Source organism: Marmota flaviventris, chromosome 12, assembly GCF_047511675.1.
Source record: "Marmota flaviventris isolate mMarFla1 chromosome 12, mMarFla1.hap1, whole genome shotgun sequence".
Classification (NCBI taxonomy): domain Eukaryota; kingdom Metazoa; phylum Chordata; class Mammalia; order Rodentia; family Sciuridae; genus Marmota; species Marmota flaviventris.
In genome coordinates this window covers 33,414,671-33,438,869 of record NC_092509.1, presented here as the reverse complement: position 1 = coordinate 33,438,869, position 24,199 = coordinate 33,414,671, and the positions used below count along the sequence as shown (strand labels likewise).

The window sequence follows — 24,199 nt, the reverse complement described above, 5'->3', positions numbered from 1 at the left end:
TTATTTTTATGTGGTGCTGAGGATTGAACCCAGCACCTGCACGAGCTAGGCAAGCGCTGTACCACTGAGCCACAATCCCAGCCCCCAAACTATTCTTTTGTTCATATTTTTTTTTTTTAATTTTTTATTGTGGGTTGTTCAAAACATTACAAATTTCTTGACATATCATATTCCACACTTTGATTCAAGTGGGTTATGAACTCCCACCTTCACCCCATACACAGATTGCAGAATCACATCAGTTACACATCCATTGATTTACAAATTGCCATACTAGTGTCTGTTGTGCTCCACTTAGGCCAGATAAGTTCTGATAAATAAAATAATAATCACTCACGCACCTATGGACTTTAATGAGAGTCAAAATATTCAGTACTCCAAAATGTACTGTAGATATTAGAGTTATTCTCCCCAAAGGCCTTTTCTGAATCCAATACCCACCATCTTTCAAGTTTGGCTTCGTGGCCTGATGCCATTGTGAAGTAGTGGTTTTAGAGCCACATCCTCCATTCTAAAAATAGTTTCAGAAATAAAGGCTAGTTCCTGGGAGCTCCCCAGAAAGCATCCTTGGCATCCCCCAAGGAATACTGGCCCTTCAACCATCTTCCACACCACGTGAGAAACCAAGATGCTGGGAAATACAACTCATCACCATGGTCTCTGAGCTGGACCACCCTGCCCACCATGCTGTGCAGGACCCAAGTCTGTCACTGAAGCGGGAGAGGATGAGGCAGTCCATACACCTGCCTTTAACTTCTTCCATCCAGCTGATACACTTCTCTCATTTCCATTCTCGGCAACATCAACCAGCAGAAAAAGGAGAGGTCATGCTTCAGTCTCTGATCCATCAATCTTAGTTAATTATTTTCTTAATTAATTAAGAGTATTAATAATAAAAATTAAAAAAGAAAAAAAAAGAGTATTAAGAAATTCTCAGTTTCCCTCCTGCACCTACTAATTTAATAAAATGTGACGGCTTTAGATTATCTGCTCTGTATCTTTGAGCTACTGTTTGGGTCCATGGAATCAACTGAAGTGTCAGACTCAGCAAAACAAACTGTTCCTAAAAAGGGAAATGGGAGTCAGGTGTGGTGGTGCACACCTCTAATCCTAGTAGCTAGGGAGGCTGAGGCAGGAGGATCTCGAGTTCAAAGCCAGCCTCGGCAACCATGAGGTACTAAGCAAGTCAGTGAAACCCTGTCTCTAAATAAAATTCAAAAAAGGACTGGAGGTGTGATTCAGAGGTTGAGTGCCTCTGAGTTCAGTCCCCAGTACTCTCCCCCACCAAAAAAAAAAAAAAAAATGGAAAATGGGGCTGCTAAAGAACAGTTTGAAATATTATAAAGAGAAGAAACCAACATTTTCTATCATCTCAATGGTATTAGGAGCCAAACCCAGGGCCTCATACATGCTAAGTATATGTTCTACCACTGAGTTACATCCCCAGTCCTGTAAAGACCAACGTTTAAAGTTCAAAAGTCCCCTCAAAATCAAAACCATTCAAGAAAAACAAACTTAAAAATAAGAATTCATAAAGAAAATAAACTAAAATAGGTGGGGATTTCCTGAAAGCATAACAAGAGCACAGTTATTCTGGTGATTGCCACATAGAAAATTCAAAAACATCTACTGAAGAATTTAGAAAGGTATATGCCCTGTTACACATGACCTTGAATATAAGTTATAGAAGTTTTACAACTGAGATAAGTGAAACGACTCACAGTTCTCACTGCATTAAAATTTTTACATGAACACTTAGAAATGCATTTTTGCCTTCAACTCTGGTTTTCAAAGGGTTTGCTATTTCTCCTGTTTTCACCACTCACTTGTGTGGTGATGGGACAAAGTTGTATTACTGCAGTGATCATTAGTGATTCCTTGTAAAACAGTGCTCAGCACCAACAGATGTGTGGCACAGGGAAGAACAGCTTGATCTCTTGACTCCAGACTGAAGCCAGAATTAGTTGCTCTCAGTGAATGGACATTATTTTCTTTGGTCCTCTGTTGATTTTAAGCATGTGTTGTACAAAATTAGACATATTTTCCAAGTGAAACTAACTTGTCTATCAACTTCTCTGGATCTAAGTGATCATGACCTTCAGCCAAGACCCAGGACCAGTCCAGGGAGACAGCTTTTAAGGGAATGGTGGAATGGAACCCAAGGTCTGGCTATTACTATTTGGGCAGAAAAGAATAATGGTTTCTTTTCCTCAAGTTATTTTATTACTAACTTGAGATGCTATGCAAAACATTTTTTGTTCTGAAATCGAACAATTCACTAAGCAATTCAGTGAGACCCTGTCTCTAAATAAAATACAAAATAGATCATTAAAACTGGGAGGAATTTTAGGGATGACCTAGTACAACCCATCATTTTTATGCCCTGAGAAAGGTCAGTGGTGCCCATAGTGCCACTTAGTGGAAGAGGCGGGAAGAGAACCCAGATCTCCTGATGACTGGTCAAGTGCTATATTTTACCAAATAAAATCAAAGTGTGTGTGACAGGTTAGCAATTTACCTACGATGTATTCAGATACAAAATAAAATAAAGAATATTTCTTATAATTGCTTGCGATTGCTCACAAGTCCCTGCCACACTCAGGTGGAAGGAACTAAACATAGTTTCATGCATTAAAATCGGTCCAGTCAATGATTCAAACAGTCAACCTTGGTAAATTCAGATTTTCCTGCTTCCCATCTCCTCTCCAAAATGGCTTCCAAACATGAGTGAGTGGGGAGGGTTCTGGTGGCCCCAGAGGGAGGTGGGAAGTGTCCTTCAGTGGTATCTTTCTTGTCAGTCACTGGACACCCTGTTGGTGTCAGACACTGAAGACTGTGGCTGGTGACTTCATGGTATGGTTTTTTTGGCTGAAGAAGAGGCTTTGTGGTATTCCATGTAGATTCTGTCCCTCTTTGCTGTTCACTGAGGTCCATCCAACTAACCCAGGCCTGCACAGCCCACTCCTGGCTACCAGGACACATTGTTCCAACAGTGGCAGTGCCCCCCCCAGGGCTTTCCAGTGAGCAACCGTGACATCCCTCACAAGGTACCCAAGAACTTCTGTCCCCTTCCCATGCCTCATGAGATTAAAAAAGCACAAATCCTTTTCTGACCCCGACCACCACGTGCAGAGTTAAGTCTGTCACTGAGGTGGCAGGGGTTAGGAGTGTATCTTGTGGGATGCTCTTCTCTGCTTTGGGCTTGTTCCTCCACCTAACAGTCTCCCCATCTTCCTTCTCTGAGACTTCAGCCAGCCGAGAGGGGTGGTCTTGATTCAGTCTCTGATTATTCTGCCTTCTTCCTACAATCTATCCTAGCCAAAAGATGGAGTTATGGGGTAGGTATTCCCTTTCTAAGGGGACCATATTCCCTCCTTTCTAAAGTGGTATTCACTCAGCTTCTTTCTCTAGGGCCATGAATGAGGTGGTATGGCAGAATATGATTTATGGGAGAGAAAGAAAAAATACATTGATTTAGTATTTTTTTTAATTTCTCATCACAGCTGTTAGAGGCATGACTTCAGAGTCATAAAATGGATAGACAATACAGTCATCCCCCAATATTCACAGGGGATTAAGTCCAGCACCATCCCCAACCTCTATGGGTACAAAAATCAGCATGTGTCCAAGTTCCTAACATAAAATGATATATTATTTGCATGTAACTAAACATAGCCTCTTATGTACTTTAAATCATCTCTAGATTATTTATAATACCTACTACAATGTAGATGCCATGTAAGTAGTTGTTATACTCTGTGGCTTAGGAAAAAGTGACAAGAGGAAGAGAAAAGCCAGTTTATGTTCCATACAGACATCATTTTTTTTTTTTTTGAGTATTTTCTCTCCCTCGTAGGTTGAATGTATGGATGCAGACCCCACATATATGAAGAGACAAGCTTGTATTCAAATTCCTAATTCCAGGGCCAGTTGTCTGATTCCAGTCTACTTGTTAGCAGCAAATAACCTGCAGCTTACCCATCCATGCCCTTCACCATGAGCTGCAGGAATGGTGGAAAGGCAGGTAGCATGAGCCAGGAGAGAATCAAGAGACCAACTTTGTTGAGACTCTGGAAACACATGGAAAGGATATGGGTCTTTTCAGGAGGGTGAGGAGTAGAACTTCAGGCCCCTGTGATTAAAGGCTCTAAAACCCAGTCATGACACAGCAAGTCAAAACATCTTGGCTGTCTTCCTGACTCTTGCTATTGACATTTTTGTCTCTTACATCATCTTATCCAGGAGTAAAATATAAAAAAGAAATCTGACTTCTGGGAAATTGTGGGGGTTAGAGTTAACATCTGCTCGGCATACACCACATTGAGTGAATTCATATTTCTCCTTTGAAGTTCTTATTCACATTCATCCCTTCCGAGATGTGAAACATAATCCCTCATCATTTCCACTGCCTCAAAACCTTGAAGAGAAACATGCTGAAGATTCTCTCCCATGAACTTTTACCTCTAGATACACAAGAATCCCATTGCCATGGGCTGCAAGAACGCCACAAATGGTAAAAAATAAAAATTTTAAAGACGTGACCAATAAAGCTGTCAAAATTAAATTGAAAAGAATGAGAAAATTAAGAGGCAAGTATGAACATTTTCTTGTCCAAGATCCTCAGAAACATAAAAACTACCAACAAAAACTTTGTGAAGAGACTATCTTCCTGTTTAGAAGTCTGAAGTAGCCCAATGAGACAAGGGACAGTAAGAGGATCCAACAAAGAGTAGAGTCAGCTAAGATGAGGAAACGAAGGGCAAGATGCACCCTCATGAAGAAATGGGGTCTGTGGCTGGGCAGGATGCAGCAAAGCACTCTGAGATGCCAGGATGGGTCCATCTGCAGAAAGGCACCAGGCTTCCGACTCCCAGAAAATACTAAATTAAAACACAGTTAAGGTCAGCTTTGGTGGAGCACGCCAGTAATCCCTGTGGCTCAGGAGGCTGAGGCAGGAGGATCTCAAGTTCAAAGCCAGCCTCAGCAAAAGCAAAAACATACAGGTGATGCAAAAGCACTAAGCAACTCAGTGAGACCCTGTCTCTAAATAAAATACAAAATAGGGCTGGGGATGTGTCTCAGTGGTCTAGTGCCTCTGACTGAGTTCAATCCCCAGTACCCCCAAAAGAACAAAGTTAACATACACTCAGCTCTTTCTGCAGGTCTTATCAGAGCTACTATTTCCTTCCTCACCCCTCCCCCATTACTGGGGATCAAACTCAGGGCTCATACATGGCAGGCAAGCACTCTACCACTGAACTACACCCCAGCCCTGTTGTTTTTACTATCACCCTCTTTCCCTCTAGACCATAAGTCCTCTGAGGGGAAAGCCTCATCTGGTTCCACTCACTGCAGTATCCCCAATGGCATAGAATGTGGCACAGTGCTCAGGGACAAGTGCAATTTAGGTCTAATTTATGACATTGTAAGGAACCAGGAAATGGGATTTGAAACATACAGATGATGCTATTCAAAATGGTGCACCAGTCATCATCTGATAGTAACTGCAGTCCCTGGTCAGGGATTTATTGCTTTCAAAGAAGTCTGCTTCAGTGGATGCTCTTTAAAATGAAACTGCCACCCAACAGAGGTCTTGCTGCAGGTAATTAACACCTTACTGGGTGGTTAGATGACAGATAATTGAGGCAGAAACCCTCTGAAAATGGAACATAAAATGAAGAGATACTGAAAGGGGTTAAGGGTGGGTTAGGAAAAAGGCAAGCACACCACAATACCTCATTTTTGAGCTTCCAAATGCTTATATTAAACACGTGTCTCCAATCCTCCCATGAAGATGTTTAACAATCATCTTCCTTATTTTAAAAAATCTTGTTACCCTCTCACCCTTACCACTATCAAAGATCATATTTCCTGTAAAGCATGTTTTATATGCCTCTGCAGAAACTTGCAAGATTAAAAAAGGATCAACACAGATTGCAAAGTAAAGACTCAAAGGCCCTAGTTTCATTTGTATCTTATCCATAATCATCTTCAATCTTTTATCTTATCTGTACTCATAAATTACCCACAATCCATTTAAGAACACAAAGAATCCCCAATCCGTATTATTTTCAGCATGATTGCAAACAGCTAAGCCAATCATATAAACAACTAAGTGGGGAAGCAGCTAACACTTCATCTTCATTTTGAGCAATAGTTTTCCAAACTGTCCCCTCCAGAGGCCCAGGATTTCCAAAGGCCCTGGGATGAGGAATCAGGGGTAATGTGGAGAAGGCAGGGGCTTGGCCCCCACACCCACCCACGGTCAGCCACACAGCTCCACGGTATTCTCTTTTCTGGAGGTTGGCCGAGGGGCTTCCACTTGAAATTCCTAATTCCATGCCTTTAAGGAATCTGCAGACCCCTGACTTAGAAGACTCAAAACATCTGAGCCTTCGATTCCAAGAGTGTGTGCCATGCAGCCCGGAAAAAGAAATGCTTTCAACAACAGTGTATTAGAATAACAAGCTAAGGACATTTCTACTGTAAGGGGTTTTTCATCTGGCTTGAGTTTTTAAAATTGAAGGATTCCCCAAATTACAAAGAGTTTGGATTCCAAAAGTTCCATGTGTGAGTCAGAAATTTGAAATTCTGGACTCACTTTCCAACAACAAAATAATAATAATAATAATAGGCCCACAGAAAGCAATAAATGGTCCTAAAGAAAGCAATAAAACCCTGACGCCTCACAGGTGAACTACGATGTTATTATTCCCACTGGAAGTGAAGTTTCACTTTTGCTTCTTGTTGAATGGGCTACGCAGGCCAGCGGGGCTCCTAAGCACCATTGAAGTTATTTCTTTGAAGAAGTTCATCCTGTGATGTCTGATGAAAAGGGAGCCAGTGATGATAAAAGGCCTTCCCCGCCCTTTATTCCTCTTGAAGGCCAAGTTCCAGGGCAGCCCACATCCACTGTGGTCAGTAGCTGGCCAAGCAGATGTCCAAAAGTTGTTTGGGAGCTGGACAAAGGCCTGTAAGCTACTGCCTGGTACCAGTTCTGAAAAACGAACTCCTGGAAGCTGCTTTATTCTTCAGTATTTGATATTATTTTACTATGACAATGTAGCATCTAATACAGATCCAAAAAAAAAAAAAAAAAAAAAGCTTTAAAGGACTCAGCACATAGGTATAAACTACTTCCAGTGTGTATGACCCTCTCAAAGGGAAGGAAGAAAAACTAAAGGATGAAATAACAATGTGTGATTAGAAACAACATTCTAAAGTAGATGGAAAATTAATTTTTGCTTTTCCACCCTATTTGCACATTTGGTAAACTAATGAACTGAGAGAAGAGAACTAGTTTTAACCAAATAATTCTAAAAGATGTCAAGATTTTTGAAGATTGGGAGCTATGAACCTATTTGCTTCATGTGCCATCACAAATTACCAAAACAAGGAATATTAAAAAATGAATGAATAGTCAATTCTCTACCCCAACTGGTGAGCTGTTCACAATTCTAGATATCAACACTCTAAGGAAATGATCTGTTGCAGAATCAAATCATACAATGGGCTAAAATTAGATCAAGTGCCATTACTGAGTATTACCATTAGGAAAGCTATCTTTCCACTCTTTTGCGAAAATGGAAATACTCTTATTGAAGTATAACCTCTCATCCAGAAAAAAATACCAGTGATTTCTTCATACTTCCCTTTTATGACCAATCCTACCTTTAAATACACTGGAGCATCCCTTGTGTTGCAATAATTTCCTTATTGATCCATTTGTAGGCTTTTTCTGGGCAGCAAGACCAGGGAACTATTAGGACAACAGAGGTTCACAGATCCGGGCTCTATTCCAAGTTCACATTCTTACCAGCTAAGCTTGCAAGGGCAAGTTATTTAAATTCTTCAAAATTTGAGTTCTTTATCTACATATAAATAGTAATAAATATCTTGTAGGTTTGTTTGAGAGTTGATGAAATATGAAATAATACACGAAAAATCATGTGCTTGCAATAATAAAAGGCTGTTGAAGATGTCTTTATATTGCCGTGTTCAACATGATTCCTTGTGCATAATAGGTAATTAATTCATGTTTCTTGAAGTGAACAGAATTTCTCCATATTGCCTCCTTGATGACATTTACATTTTCTTTCTAAAGATCATATTTGAGCAAAATATCTCCCCCCCCCATAGTACCAGGAATTAAACCCAGGGTCTTGAGCATATGTGGCAAGTCCTCCACCAGTGAGCTACAGCCCCAGCCCTTTTTAGTTTTTTGATTGTTTTTTGTTTTTTGGTTTTTGTTTGTTTGTTTGTTTGTTTGTTTTTGAGACAGGGTCTAGCTACATTGCCCCAACTTGGGATCTTCTTGCCTCATCTCCCTAGTAATTGGGATTACAGGCATGAGCCACCATGTCCACGTGGAGCAAAATCTTAAAGAGACTCCAGTGCCTTCTCCTGACCACTGGCTGGTGACCCCATATACTTTGCCTATATCTCTCTTACCTCTTCTCCCACCAACTAGAAGTATCTGCATATGGTGGCTTGCAAAGTTTGAAGCTTGCTACATGGGGAATCATGAAAACAACCTTTAAGAAAACAATGACCTCCTTTTTTCATTGCGCTTCCAAACATAGATAGTAGGAAATCAACAAACCCTTGCCTCTGAGCTGAACTGAAGCACCTCTAACCACTCATGGGCCTGAAAAGAGAGTGTGCCTTCAAAAGGAAGGAGTCAGTGTTTACACCAAAATCCTCTTCAACCTTCATGACTCCACTTTGGTGTGTCCTTGTTTATTCTTTCATTTGATACAATTCTATCATGACAACCTGGTACCTAACATGGATCCCAAAGCTTGAGAAGATTTAGCCCCCAGGTATAAACTGTTGGTAGTGTTTATGACCCCCTCAAAGAGAAGGAGGGCTGGGAATAAAAGAGAAAGAAAAATAAAGGAAGAGAGAACATGTAAGGGTTCCCCACCTCTAGCATGAAGCTCTACCCAGCACAGTCCACACACATCCCTCCCTTTCCAAGTTCTTACTGTGAATTCAATTAAAAGTAGTCATTCAATTAAATGTAGTCATACCAGGTGTGTTAGTGCGCTTGTTTTTTTTAAATGCCCTACAGACTCAATGAAGGGAGAATAAACTAATTATAAATTATTTTGCACAGTACCAGAATATGTTTGAAGTATTTACCTAGAATTTTCTGATTAATGCTAAGTTGGCATATGGAAGAAAGGCACATGGATCTTCACAGACTGGAACCAAGTTGTGGTACTCCCAGAAGCATAAAGGGGCAGGGGAATCCTTGCTGGCCTCCATAACAGTATATCTCTTTGACCAGCACTTAATTTTTAGAAGTAATGGCTTAGAACATAACAATTAGTATTTTACGAAAAACAAACCTTAGCTCCCAAACAAGTCTCCTTCTTTGAGTTCTATTTTTTGTAATTGAATAGACTTAGAAATGGCTCCAAGTTCCATAGAAAAAGAAGGAAGGGAATCACAATCTCCCCTGTGATTAAGACACCAAGGAAATAATTTTATTCTTGGTGACTACAAGCTAATAACTCTCACGAAGAATTTGAGACTGACATTTTCAAAGACTATTAACTAGGCACCTTTCTATTCATATGTTCTGCTTTTTCTTCTTCACACCAGGAATTCTCAGAAACCATCATCAGACTCTCCAGTCACAATTTTTTTTTTAACTTTTCAAAATGCTTTCACGCCTGACTTCCCCCATTTGATACTTGCAGCCACCTCAAGGCAGGTAGACAACAGAGACCATTTTACTTTACAAAAGCACAAAGAATCAGGGCAGCTGCCCCAAGGCCACAACTAATGAACAGCTGAAGGGGGCCTACCATCCAGCTTTCCTTCCTCCTTCCTTGGTGTGGCTTTACTACATCATTGATCAATGGACTGAAATGTAGTTGTTGCCCATCTTCCCGTACCTTGTCAGGCAAGGTCCCTTCTTTGAAAGAATGTCCTGTGTTTCTTAAAGCAATTGAGTGTCCCTGTAGGAAACCCTGCCATTCTAAACCCTAGTCTTAGCCGATGTGCTTCACCATATTGAAGGCAAGTTGGCATCCAAAATGGTTGAGTGGGAGCCAATTGTGGTGTTCTAATCTTTGTTCATGCTGTCAATGTGACATATGAAAAAAATATGAATAAAGTGACAGGATGAAAACAAAGCTAGTAGCTGGTGTGAGATACACAGACGGGGTGTTAGCCCCACATGCACTGCAATTGGGTCAAGTTAACACCTTGTGTTTTCCCTACATATGCGGTGTGGAAAAGCTATTTATAAAATGTTTTTAAATATTTGGGGCCAAATATATCAATATTGTTGGAAAACACTTACTCTGACCAGAACTCATTTATCTGCTCTAGTCCCAAGTGAATAACAGAACCAACAATATCAAGATGATCCAAGACTAGGAACAATACAGATGTTCAATACTATCACCCAGAATTCCCAAACAGGCCTGCTGTCAGTCACCCTGCTGGCTGGTGACTGGCATGAATAATACAATGACAAAAATTTTAGAAGAGTGGCCGTTAGAATAATCTTTTATACCAATATACACAAAATAGAGCTTTCAGAAATTACCTGACTCTGCAATTCACTTTGCTGCTTCAGGCGAAGATTTTCAGGTGTATCTGCCACTGTGGTGAAGGACTGCTTTGGGTAGTGTCTGTGGAGAAGATTTTTAAAAGAACATAGTTAAAATAACTGTGCTACAAAACAAAGCATTAACACCAACTGTTTCATCCCTTGCTTCTGTCTCAATGGAAGAGGTACTAGTCCTCTTGGCTAAGGTCATCTCTGGATCCCATCCATTCTCACAATCCTCTATCGCACGGACTTCCCCACTTTCCTCACAAAATTTTAACATGAGTGTCTCTATTGTGTTAGCTACTTCCAAGCAGGATTCAAAGCTCAAAACTCTCCTCTCTTTTATTATCCCTCCCCTTCACCCACCCACGAGGCCAGCGTGTATATCATCATTCTATCCTTCAGCCAAACTTCTATAAAAAGAGGCTAACTTCACTGTCTTTACTCATTTCCTCTCCAACTCCCTCCTCAACTCTCTGACTTGCAGCTTATTTCCAGAAGTTTCTTTCCCCAAAGTCATAATGACTCCCTATGGACACTTCTAGCAAACATGTCCTAGTTCTCCTCTTGCTTGGCCTTCTTCTTCCTCTCTTCCAGATACCTGGGAGTAACCTCGACTCCTCGCACGTCCAATCAATCACTTACTAACTTGTCTCCTAAATATATCTAAATTTCACACACGTCCATTTCCACTATACCTCTTTATTCTAGGCCACATCTATCTTCTAACACTTGCCAGTCTTTTCCTTCTGATCTGAGCTGTCAAAGCAAATATTCCAAAATGTAAATCTGGTCACACTGTTCTCTGAATAAAATCTTTCGGTGGTTTCCCACAGATCTTAGAATACAGTCCAGCCTCCTGTCTTCCAAGGTCCCCAGGCCCAGGCATCTTCAGACTTCTCACTCACACTCCATTCCCTCACCATGGGCCACCACTCCACTCCCTGCAGTTTACCCCTCTTTCCCATCTCTCCTGGAAAGCTATTCCTCTTGCCTAGAACACCCCTCTCTCTTCCCTCCCCATTTCCCTGAATAACTGTGTTTATCTTTCCAGTCTTGCCTTAAATGTCACCCTCTCCAGAAAGCTTTCCTGGCCTCCCAAATTTAGGTTAGGAATGGACACTGGATGTACTTGACTTCCTCTGTTTTAGTATCTTACTCATTTGTATTTTGATTGACATGTCTCTCTGACTCACAGTACAGTGAAAATTGTATGGCAGCAAGAACAGGCTATCTTGTCCCTTGTCAGAGCACAGTTTTGTCTATGTCTTCAGTCCCTATCAGGGTCTAATTCACAGTATGACCTCAATAAATGTTTGCATCAGGAAGGGATAGATGGGGAAAGGGTGGACAACGATTTCAGGGGTGCAGTTGGACAGGAGGAATAATTGCCAGTGTTCCACAGCACAATAGGATAACTTTGGTTGACAACAATTAATTATTTCAAAATAGGCTGTAGAGAGTTTTATTTATTTATTTTTGGTACCATGGATTGAACCCAAGGATGCTTAACCACTGAGCCACATTCCCAGCCTTTTTTTTTTTTTTTTTTTTTGATGTTTTATTTTGTGGGGTGTTTTGTTTTGTTTTTGGTGCTGAGGATTGAACCCAGGGCCTTTGCATGCAAGGCAGGCACTCCACCAACTGAGCTGTATCCCCAGCCCCTGACTTTTTATTTTGAATAAAGATCTCAATAAGTTGTTTAGGGCCTCACTAAGTTGCTGAGACTGGCTTTGAACTTGCAACTCCTCCATAGCTTCTAGCATTATAGGCATGTGCTACCATGCCCAGCCGTAGAGAGAATTTTGAATGTTCCCAACATGAAGAAATGATACACCAATTACTTTAAATGGATAATGACATACCATGCACACACATACTGAAAGGTCACACTGTGCCCCATAAATATGCACAATTACTGTGTGTCCATTAAAAATATTTGTATATAAATGAAATATGTAAATAAGCAAACAAGTAAATATTTGCAGACAGAAGAAATAAGGGAGGGAGAGAAGGAAAAGATAATAATCAGGCAAAGCCTAAGAGCCCACGGTGGGCCACAGGACAGCTGCAGTGGGCGACATGTGCATAATAAGAGCTGCCTTTTATGTCCTGAGATGAACTCCTGGTGATAAAGAGACAGCACTTCCTCCCCACGTGTAGGTGAAGACCTAACACTGTCCCATGGCTGCAGCTCTCTCCAATCATGCCTTCCCATGCCCAACTGGCACGAAAGGGACCTCTGATCATGACTCCATCATCACAAAAGCCATGGAGCTCAGACCTGCTCCCCAAAGGACATCCTTCCCATTTCCTTCCCCCAGTCCTTTTCCTTGCTGATGTCCACCTTTGCCTCTGCCTATGTTTCTCAGACATTCTCCATACTTTGTGGTTTCAAAGTTTACTCTCCTTGTAGAAGGTTCTTTTGGCAGCCCTGTCCCTGACATCCTATGAGAAGGCTGATTTTGTCAGCACCAATAAATTCTGTAAAATCTACTCGATGTACATTAGCCCTTCTGAAATAAAGGTGAACTATTCTGTAGCCACGTTGAGTCACATGCATACTAGGAAAATGCATTCTCATCTCTTGTATTTTTCAGCATCCTTCAAGAACTTAGTGCCCCATGGAAGTCAATGTTCCATGTAACTTGAAATTAACTCCGTAACTGTTGAACAAATCTATTTTAATTAACATCCTTCAAAACCCTTACACCACTTTCTTGCCTTCATAGAGTATATACAAACCCAAATCATATTTTTTTCATAATAATTTGGAGACATCTTGGTAGGTATTTTCAGATTATGTTATAAAGCCATGGTACTTTCAAAGTTTAAATAACCTAAGTTATATAAGATCATTGTGTTTTTATAACCACTGGACTGTGAAGAGATCATTGCTCACATACAGTCCTCAGTACTGTATCATATTCTCTTGACATTTTCTTTTTCTATCTCACAATGAGAAACTTGATAGCTCAATTGCTTTGAACCTTGGTCAACACTAGAGTTATACATTCAAGTAGGTTAGGTCTCTACCTCTCCTCGCCCTAAAGTCAGAGAATTTGTCTCTCTGACTTTGAGGCTACACCCTTCTGGTGGCTACTTCTGAACTGTCCTCCAGTGAGAGAGCAGAGCTTGAAATTTGAATTTCACTAAACTTCAAAACATCGTAACTACCTAGCCCTATACTTTAAAGCTACAATAACAATTCCACATGATTTGTTTTGTTTTTCGAAATATGTTCTGTGGAATAAAATGCCGGATCTTCATGGTTCCATGATGTTTCATTCAAAGATTTTATGTATATATTTTGACTATTTTTAAAACCATAATTAAATTCATTCTCAAATGCATTGCAGAACCTTAGCCTGTTCAAACCCTATTGTACTATCTTATAGGCTTACTCATTTGAAAGTCAACCTTCTCTTGCCATTTATGCTTAATTAAAAATTCTATTTAACTTTTAAAGAGCATACTAAGATTGAGAAGTAAACTTCTGGGAGGGGGGTACAGTTTGCAAGTGCTTTATTGTGTATATATGAATTTCCTCTTTGTGGTGCACAATTGACTTTTGTTTGGATACTAATGAAACTCCACTTGCCACCCATACCTCTAATTGTGAAGTACCATTTCATAAAAGTAATCTAATGATTCTCACCATTGCACCTTACAATGAGAAAGTGTGATGGGTTTGGATTCACGAAATACACACACATAAATAAAATGCCATTTTTATAATGGTTGATATTGGCATCCTATAACAAGCTTATTTGAAAAAAAGAGTTTTAAAACTTAAAGTTTCTGCAGTTTTTTACAAGACATGATCTGTTGACTTGATGACCAGAGCAATGAACTTTTATTAACAAGCTGTGCAAACTTGCAATTATATCTAGAACCATAACAAGATGTCAATGAGCATTTTCCAATTGCCATTTCAACACTAAAATGCGATGATTTTGCTAGGATTTCATCTCATACCAGTCAGAATGGCAGTTATCAAGAATACAGACAACAATAAATATTGGCGAGTATGTGGGGGAAAAGGCACACTTATACATTGTTGGTGGGACTGCAAAATTGGTGCAACCAATCTGGAAAGCAATATGGAGATTCCTTAGAAAACTTGGAATGGAACTACTGTTTGACCCAGCTATCCCACTCCTCAGTCTATACCCAAAGGACTTAAAATCAGCATACTATAGTGACACAGCCCCCTCAATGTTCACAGCAGCTCAATTCACAATAGCTAAACTGTGGAAGCAAACTAAATGCCTTTCAATAGATAAATGGATAAAGAAATTATGGTATTTATACACAAAGGAATATTACTCAGCATTAAAAGAGAATAAAATTATGGCATTTTCAGGTAAATGGTTGGAGTTGGAGAGTATCATACTAAGTAAAACAAGCCAATCCCCCAAAAACCAAAGGCTAAATGTTCTCTCTGATAAGTGGATGCTGATCCATAATGGTGAAGGGGGAAGCATGGGAAAAATGGAATAACTTTGATTAGGCAAAGGGGAGAGAGAGTAGGAAGGGTGGATGGGAGCAGGAAAGATGGTGGAATGAAATGGACATCATTACCCTAGGTACATGTATGACTGCACATATGGTGTGACGCTACATCGTATACAACCATAGAAATGGAAAGTTGTGCTCCAACTGTGTACAATGAATCAAAATGTATTCTGCTGTCATATATGCCTAATTAAAATAAATTAATAAAAAAGTAATGATTTTGTAATAGTGTTTCAGCCACATACAACAGAACTTTTCTCTAAAGATACACAACAGGATGAAATTATTCACAAGTTTCACATAGGAGGAAAAGTTCAATTTAGTACTATAGCCAAAATAATAAATGCTGAAGAAAAGAAGTCATTCATATGCAAAACTACAAGGAATCATGAGTACTAAAATAATTTAAAACCTGTGGCTCTGGGAGATCCAAGCTATATTCAGAGGTAACAAAATTCAAAAGAATAAGGTCTCTAAAAAAATCAAATGCCTGTCAAGAATAAGTGGAATGGCCTCATGAGCTGGCACCATAAGACTCAGTAGAATAAGTGTAATTACAGAGATGGCAGCATGGACTTCATTATATAAAAATAGTAATTACAATATCTGGAGAAACCTAATTAATTCTGCCAAACTCATCTGAAAATCCTGTCAAACACTAGATTTCTCAATATCACGTCTATGTAGTAATGTCCATCTAAACTAGTCCAACAACATTCCCCTCTGAAGTCACAGTCTCGACTCCCACCACCACCCCCACCACTACCGCAAAGGCTAAGGGAAACCAGAGGGGCCAGCAGATCCCCATGAAATCACAGGAACAAAGAAGTGACGTATTTTAAAACTAATTGGTGGAACCATGCAATTAATTCTAACTCCTTCCAAATGCTGCATTTAAATGGTTGTGAAAAGGTCTCCCAACCATCAACATCTTGAGTAGAAGTATCAAGAAAAGAAGAGGACTTCTTCACCACGCCAAAAGGAAGGGTCACATGTTTCCTTTTGCCACTTTTTAGGAGTCCGAACATAGGACACAGGGCATAGGGTGTCCTATGGATGCTCCAAGAGAACCAGGAATAAGTGGAAGAAAAAAAATAAATAAAAGAGTGGATAACAGACTGACACATTCATAAATTTCTTGGAATATAAAAATACAACAGTGGAAATGTGACATATATTAGGAGCTGGCCGAGAGACCCAGAAGATAATGTGAAATATTTTCTTTTGTTTTGTTTTTGAGGGGCTGGGAATCAAATCTTGTGCATGCTAGGTGAGCACTTCACTACTGAGCCACACCCAGCCCTTGAGAAATGTCTGGGCATCGAATCAGAAGTCTCTCAGCAGAAGGACACAGGAATGGGTGAGCGTGTCTATGGAGACTGGGCTGACAACCACAACAGATCCAGACTTCTACGAAATGCCAATGTCAAAATGATGAAAGGAAGAATCAAGATAACAACAGAAAGCTAAATCTGATAGACCAAAGTGAGGTCACAGAAAGATGACTTCAATTTTTTTTTTTAATTATGAGATAGTATCTTGCTATGTTGCCCAGTCTGGCCCTAAACTCCTGAGTTCCAACAATCCTCCTGTCCCAGTCCCCCAAGTAGCTGGGAGTATAGGTCACACCACCTCACCCAGCTCAAAACTGTTCTCTCTGTTAAACCTGGTTGATAAAAAATACAGAAGTTATAGAAATCCACTAGAGCAGAGTTGTGCGGGTGTAGAAAACAGAATAAGGAAATGGTAACCTCCTGGAGCTGGGAATGAGAAAGAATACTAGGAAGAAGAGTGATAACCTACAAATGCTGACTTCTTACCCAGAGTCCAGCGCTCACAAAGGTATAAAAGAAGCCAAATTGCCTGGGTTTAGACCTACCTCTTCCACCTAGCAGCGGTGTGTCTTTGGGTAGGTTTCTTAACTTTTCTGGCCTGGATTTCCTCATATAAACATAATGATAGCTCCTAGGCTGGTTACAAAACGAAAACACATAAATCATTTCCAATAATGACTGGCTCAGAGTGCACATTCAACCAAATTTCCACCATTGATAATAATAGGATTATTATTACTAATTACTTTCTCTTTGTTTTACTGTGAAGTGACTTCACCTCTGTGTCTCACTGCCTTCATCTGTATAATGGGGCTTCAGTAATCCTCACTCTCTCATGAGGTTGTGTCTGGAAACACAGGAAAGAGCTTTTACAAATGGAAAACTACTGCCAACGTGAGACACTAATAACCCATTGAGACACATAAAGCTAAGATCCTTACAAATGTATTTATTTTAAATCCTACATGTTAATGCAGTGGTTCTCAACCATGGCCCCAGTGGACATTTGACAGCAGTTAATGTCTGTAGATACTGTGGACATTTACTGGAAAGGAGAAGGCTACTAGCCCCTAATGAAGAAGATCCAGGAATGCTAGGAAACACCCTACAGGACACCAGACATCCAATCTCTCAACAAGGACCTAACCTATCTGAAATGTCAATCATGCTAAGATTCAGGAAGCTCATTTATAGATATACATCTATTTTGGGTTGTAGGAGGCCACTAATTTTAAGAATGCTAGCCCTTTCTAGCAAATCTCTTGTTTTATCCTTATCTCCCGCAAAAATCAAGTAGTCCACCCTCTCCCCTTTTGCCACCCTGTGGGCAGTAACTCCTGTCTCCATCCTCTGCCTCAAGGGCACTTGAACCCTCCCTCTCTGGTTTTCTGTTTATCTCCACTGCTGCAGTTATACTCAAACAAGAGAATCCAAGAGCAGACTAATAAAAAATAAATAAAAATAAAAAAAAACAAGAGCAGAATTTAGCTTCCAAAACTATCATTATATCATGATTTCCTGTGGGCCCTCTGTAGGAAAGAGTGAATTCAGCAGTCTCACATGCCGTCGTTTGAAAGGCCTGCTTACAACACTGGGCCCTGGCTGATGTTTGAGAACTTGAATTTCGGGAAGGCTTTCACCACCATTAACCAATAAGAGTGACTGACTCCCTGAGCCCAAAGCAGTTTGTACAGACAAACACCTGCTTTCCTTATGGGCGTCTGGAATTTGCTAATAAACTCCCAGGAAAAACCTGGGCACTGAGTCTCTAACAAGCTTCGCTAGTTGGCAACATTTGACATGTGTTGTCACAACTTGTTCCTGAGGGAATTAAGTGAATCGCATGTGACTCGGCTAGGAGAGGACCCTGGAAGCTTGCAGCATTGCTTCTCCGGGGAGTGCTGCATGCGTTTCTGTTTGCCGTTTTGCTTGGTATCTTTTCACATAATAAACTCCTATCCCATTGACATATAATCTATTATGTGTCAAATTTCCACAAATGTATTTTTATCTTCCAGGAAATTTATGAATGTGTCAGTCAATCATCCACTGCTTCTTTTATGTCCTGCCCCCCCATCACTTATTCCTGGTTCTCTTGGCATCCATTTGTCATGCCCCCATGCCTTCTGTCCTATGTTAGGACTCCTAATATAGCCAGGGGAGAGGTCAGGCTGTTTGACTTTGCCAAGAGATAAGAACGGACCTCCTAAGGAAATGATCAAACCTGGGGAAGGTCTTGGGGACCCCCAAGGTCTCTCTGCCTTTGTCTCCTTCATGAAAGAGGAAGTGTCTAAACATTTCTTAGTATATTCTCTATGTTTTAAGAAAATGCAACTTTAATTCTTAAGAACATTTAAAAAGTAAAAGCTTGCTTTGCCAGTGCTAACTTTGCAAGGAGAAGGACTAGACAACTCTGCTTTGGCCCAAACTTTACACTCTGATTTGATTAACCAAGAGAGTAATTTTATCCAAGAGCCAAAAGTATAACTGTTTTGGATGTAGGGAGATTATTGAAGGTTTTCATACATAATTTTAACTATTTCTCCCTAATCTGAACAACTGCAACAATGATCATTTTGTATCATTCAAAATTATCCTTAAATATTGAAAAATAAGACATTTTTAAATAAAAAGACTGTCAGAGAGATTACTACCATCAGATCATCTGTGAAGCTATTTATAAAGAGCACATTTCAGGAAGAAAGAAAAATAACTCTAAAATGCAGAATATGATCAGTAAGCAAATAAAATGTAAATGTGCACAAATACCTACACAATGGTAGAATAATAAAAGTGTTTCGTATCTGGGAATTTTTTTTAAGACAAAGCTAAAATACTACAGAAGTTGAAAGAACAGTTTGACCTTTTCTAAGGTCCTTCATAAAAAGGGTTGGGATATTATTAAATTTCAGATTTTGCTTAAATGCATGTAGTAAAATTTTGACAATAATCATATAGAATGGGAATGGCCCAAATAAATTCAAATCCTATAAAACAGAAAAAATAAAATTTTTGAAAAGTACCAAAAAATCTAATTAAATACAATAAAAAAGGAAGGAGACGGGGGCGGGACCGCAGAGCAGTACAGAATAAATAGGACAAATAGAAATTTGGCAATTAGGGGAAACAATTATCATAAAATTTTAAATGGGCAATACTTGGTCATTGAAAGACAAATATTGTCATAGTTTTTAATTCCACTATAAAATAATTGCACTAAAGACAAAAAAAAATTTTAAATAAAGGTGTCATTAAGAGTAGAGATACTAAATAATTACTAGAAGCAGTGGCACATGCCTGTAATCCCAGGCATTTGGGAAGCTGAGGCAGGAAGATCACAAGTTTGAGGCCAGCCTTTTCAGTTTAAGCAAGACTGTGAATCAAAATTAAAAAATAAAAAGAGCTGGGATATAGCTCAGTGGTAGAGCACCCCCTGGGTTCAATTTTCAGTACCAAAAAAAAAAAATAGAGATACCACATAATTAGAAAGGTTAAATTCACTGATAAAGGTATTATTCTAACTCTAAGTATACCTACTATAGCTTCAAGCCTTTCAAGTGAGTGGGCATGTATGTATACATGGCAGGGAGAAAATGTAAAATTGGTAAGACAGGAAAAGCAGCATATTTACCAATAAGGAGAGATTTCCACACCCCAATCCCAATTCTTACTAGGTCAAACAAGCAGATGCAAAATGAGTAAAGGTAAGCAACATGTGAATTGTGGAACCTGTGCCAATATCAGATCTGTCCCCATGCATAAAGGACATTCAAACTATGTACCGCAGTACATCATGGCACTCAGCAATCAGGAAGGACCTCTGACTAATCAGAGCAGACCTGGCCAGGATCCACCCAAGGGTCTCAAGGCTGAGTCTGGGTAACTGTCAGTCTGGCTCCAGTGGTCCCCATGTAGAGGAAAAGGCAGGATACCGGAGTGCCCATGTGGAATCAAAGTGGACAAAATTTTAAAAAGGACAGTTCTCTCTGCTGTGGTGCCAACTTTATTTGTGAACTCCTGTACCATTGGACATAGCTGGCCTAGGGACACCAGACTGTGAAAAGGTAACAGTGTGAACCTGGCATGATGCAGGCTTAGAGACAGCAGTGGCAGGAGACACAGAGAGAGGGAGAGAGAACCAGCACAGGGCAGGCAGAGAACATCACACGCTACCTCTGAGAACACCCCATGCCATGGCTGCACCAGGAAGGAAACACACACCCAGCACAAAGAGCTTGTCACCAGCAAAGGGAACAAGAACAAACAGCAGGACAACAGAAGCCAGGCAGAGCCACTGAGGCTGGCCTGAAACCACACCTACCCACCAAGAGCTAGGAGGCCCAGGGAGCTGGGGAGATGGAGCAACGTCAGGCAGAAATAAGAACTGATAAATTTACATCTATGAAGCGCTGTGTTCTCCAGAAAATGAAAATGTTAACAGATTTGTTTAAGGAAGACCTCCTCCGATGCCTAGAAATTTTGAACGGAAGCCAGCTCCAAGCTGCCATGGCAAGAATGGAAAACAGCCGTGAACTTGCCTTTGCAAAGGCTTTGGCTGACTCTGAACTTGTCATTTCTCTTCCTTTCATTTTTTTCTTTTCCACCTGGAACCCAATGTTAGCAGAAGGCCTGAACCCCAAAAGCCAAGCCTCAGGCTTTCTTCACTCATTCTTCAAGGGCATTCTTCGTGAAGACTTCATTCCCCCAAAGCATCATTTAAAACTCATATTCCTTGTACCTGAAGTATTGTGTTTGTTAGTTTAAAGAACAATAAAGGAAAAAATGGCGTGTTATGCGAAAGAGAGAAAACCTGAAAATCTTTTCCCTTAAGGAGAAATGTACCTAGGAAATTTTATTAATCATCTTGAAAAAAATAATCCTATTTGGGTTATTTTTTCAGGTATGTAAAATTGCATAAATGAAAAAAGTTCTCACATTAAACATCTGAAGCCTCTCATAAGGCATATGCTAGCAATTCTACCTATTTCCACTGATATTCCAGTCTGGGAACTACCAGGATGATCACCATTTAATAGAGGCATATTAAAATAATACCTTTTTATATGCAGGGTCAATCCAGGCATCTTGTACCTAATAGAACCACTTAAGAAAAAAATTTGTTAGTGGACCATTAGCACCTTGGCTAAAGACATATCATAATTCTAATCATGACATTCTTCCAGGGTTTTCAGGTTTAATGTGCTTCTTCTGCACATACCTGGCTATGGCATCAGTGCGATGATGTCTTTTCATGAATTCCCTTCAGCAGCCATCCTCTCGTTCTTAATTCTACCACTAATCTTTTTTCCCCACAGCACCTCTATAAACAACTCACACACTACCGCCGCTGGTCGCAAAACATCAATTTTATGATTTAAAAAAAGAAAAAAAGAGAGACCGTGAATTAGAGCAAGTAAATGGGGAATGCCTTTCAGAAAGGCAGCTTACGAGAGCAGCTGATAGATAACATAAAAGCGAAAAATGGATTATGATAATGTAGGCCTCATACATGAAATACAAGTCCCAGCTGAAAGGAGTTACAGAATCCAAACCCCTGGCTCTCCAAAGGGCAGTCAATAACCTGTCTAACAATTTACCAAACTCTCTTTCTGGCTGTAAGGGTCAAACAACTTGCCACCTATTGATTTACTTCCTCAGCAAGACTCCATTGTAACTTCTCTCATGTATTTATAAAAGAAGGCATTATCAAAAGGATTACACGGCAAACCCGACCTACCACACTGTGAAATGCTTATCAGCTATTGGAAAATGTCATCTAGATTTTGAATGATGGCGTAAAAAGCAAGAAATTAATATGTACGCACACTTGGGCACACACATAACCTACATGTTGTTTAAGAATGAGCTGGTATTGATCATGGGACATCTACTACACGGAAGTAGGTGACATAGAGCACTCTGTGATGTGTAACCCAGCAACACCAAAACGTCACTGTGGATTACAGCCAAGAATATACCCAGATTTGAGACTTGAGAACCTGAGACATTACTGAAGTCTGAAAACTACCAAAACAAAGCTTATAAGAGAACAGAACATTAGAAACACAAAAATATCATATTATACACACACATATATATTATTCCTTTGATAAAGATAATATGGTGACTATTGTAAATTCCCAATATAGATAAGAAATAATTACTTAAATAATAATTTATGGGCTAAAGAGAAGACAAAAGCATTGAATAATTCTATTTTTAAGAAAAGACCTGTGTCAGGAGGATCATGAGTTCAAAACCAGCTTCATCATCTTAGCAAGGCCCTAAGCAACTCAGCAAAATCCTGTCTCTAAATAAAATATGAAAAGCGGGTAGGATGTTGCTCCGTCGTGAAGCATCCCTGGGTTCAATCCACAGTACCAAAAAAAAAAAAAAAAAAAAAAAAAACCAACCAGAAAAGACTCATGTAAAACTAGAAATGTAATATTTCATTCAGCTGTGTGTTCTCTATAATAATTGTATAGTCTCACAGGAAAGCTTATGGCCAAAAACTAAGCCAAATAAATTAGGGGAAACTAAGAATTAATAAGAACAACAACAACAACTGCTGGCATAGTGGAGCATACTTAGCTCAAGTGCTACCTTGTGTGCTCAGGACAGACATTACTAATCACACTGATCTCTGCAGAGTCCAGAAAAGACCCAACTTCTTCTCATGACAATAATCTAGGCAACTGCTGACAAATGTTCTGGACCACAGGGCGAATTTCCTTGTGAATTTTCCTTGATGATGAATCTATTTAACCATTGGCCTCCACAACAGAATTAGAGAACTATCCGTGGGGAGAGGGGGACACTGTTCAATACACTTCAATTTGTTAAGTTTCAAATGGTGCACATTACATTTATTTAAATATGGTTTCCCAGGGTGGGCAGACTGAGGGGAGAAAAAAGGAAATTATACTCAAATTGGCATCTTTCACACCAGTATGTATTAAAGAAAATGAACAGAACACTGTGTGTAACCTCACCATGACTGTGTCCTTGGCTCTGAGAGCAACCCACCGATCAGGTCTCACGCCTTTCCTCAAGGCAGAGTCTAACCACAGAATAGATCAGCTCTTCTTTAAATGCACTTTTCCCTGGTCATTGATTATATAATTAAGCTAAAATTCAATAGATCATTATACTTCTGCTGTGTTCAGTGCCTCGGATCAGGAGAAAGATGTCAACTTTAACCCTTTTCCATTGCAGGTTAATGGTATAGGAAGAAAAGAAGGATTTGTGAATGGTCTATACTAGGTTCCATATTTTAAAAGAAATATACATATTACCTACAAAAAATTATATATATATATATATATATATATATATATATATATATATATATATTGTGTGTGTTTATGTGAACATGTGTGTATAGAATACACACACACATGCTTCCAACTCAAATGGCAAACCAAGCTCCTACCCCCCAAAGCCCAACTGAAATATTTTAAATGTACGTATTATACACAAACATACAGAGAGAAGGAGAAAGATTATTGTTTAAAAGAATAAAGCATTGAGAGTAAAAAGATTGAAGATAACTTAATTGACAGTCAACAGGATCAGACTGATAAAAAACCACAACAGTCAAAAACACCCGGCAGAGGGTGGCTACAGAAATGTCACAAGGGGCACAATGGTCAGACTATTCAAAGAAGCCTATCCTCACCAGCTGACTGTGTTCCAGAATTTGAGGGGTTCTTCACCCTCACTAGTCCCTCCTGTGCACCTCAGGAAGCTGGCCTGTCGATGCTTCGGGCCACTCACA

General features: G+C 39.8%; 1 protein-coding gene across 2 annotated transcripts in view; it reads right to left on the bottom strand.

Moving 5' to 3' along the window:
- Nebl (nebulette) overlaps positions 1 to 24,199 on the bottom strand; it is a 336,213-nt gene that overhangs the window by 193,320 nt on the left and 118,694 nt on the right. For both annotated transcript variants that reach the window (XM_027928590.2, XM_034636804.2), the window contains exon 3: positions 10,565 to 10,649. In XM_027928590.2, the coding sequence (XP_027784391.1) occupies positions 10,565 to 10,649 (85 nt within the window). The remainder of the gene's footprint in view (positions 1 to 10,564; positions 10,650 to 24,199) is intronic.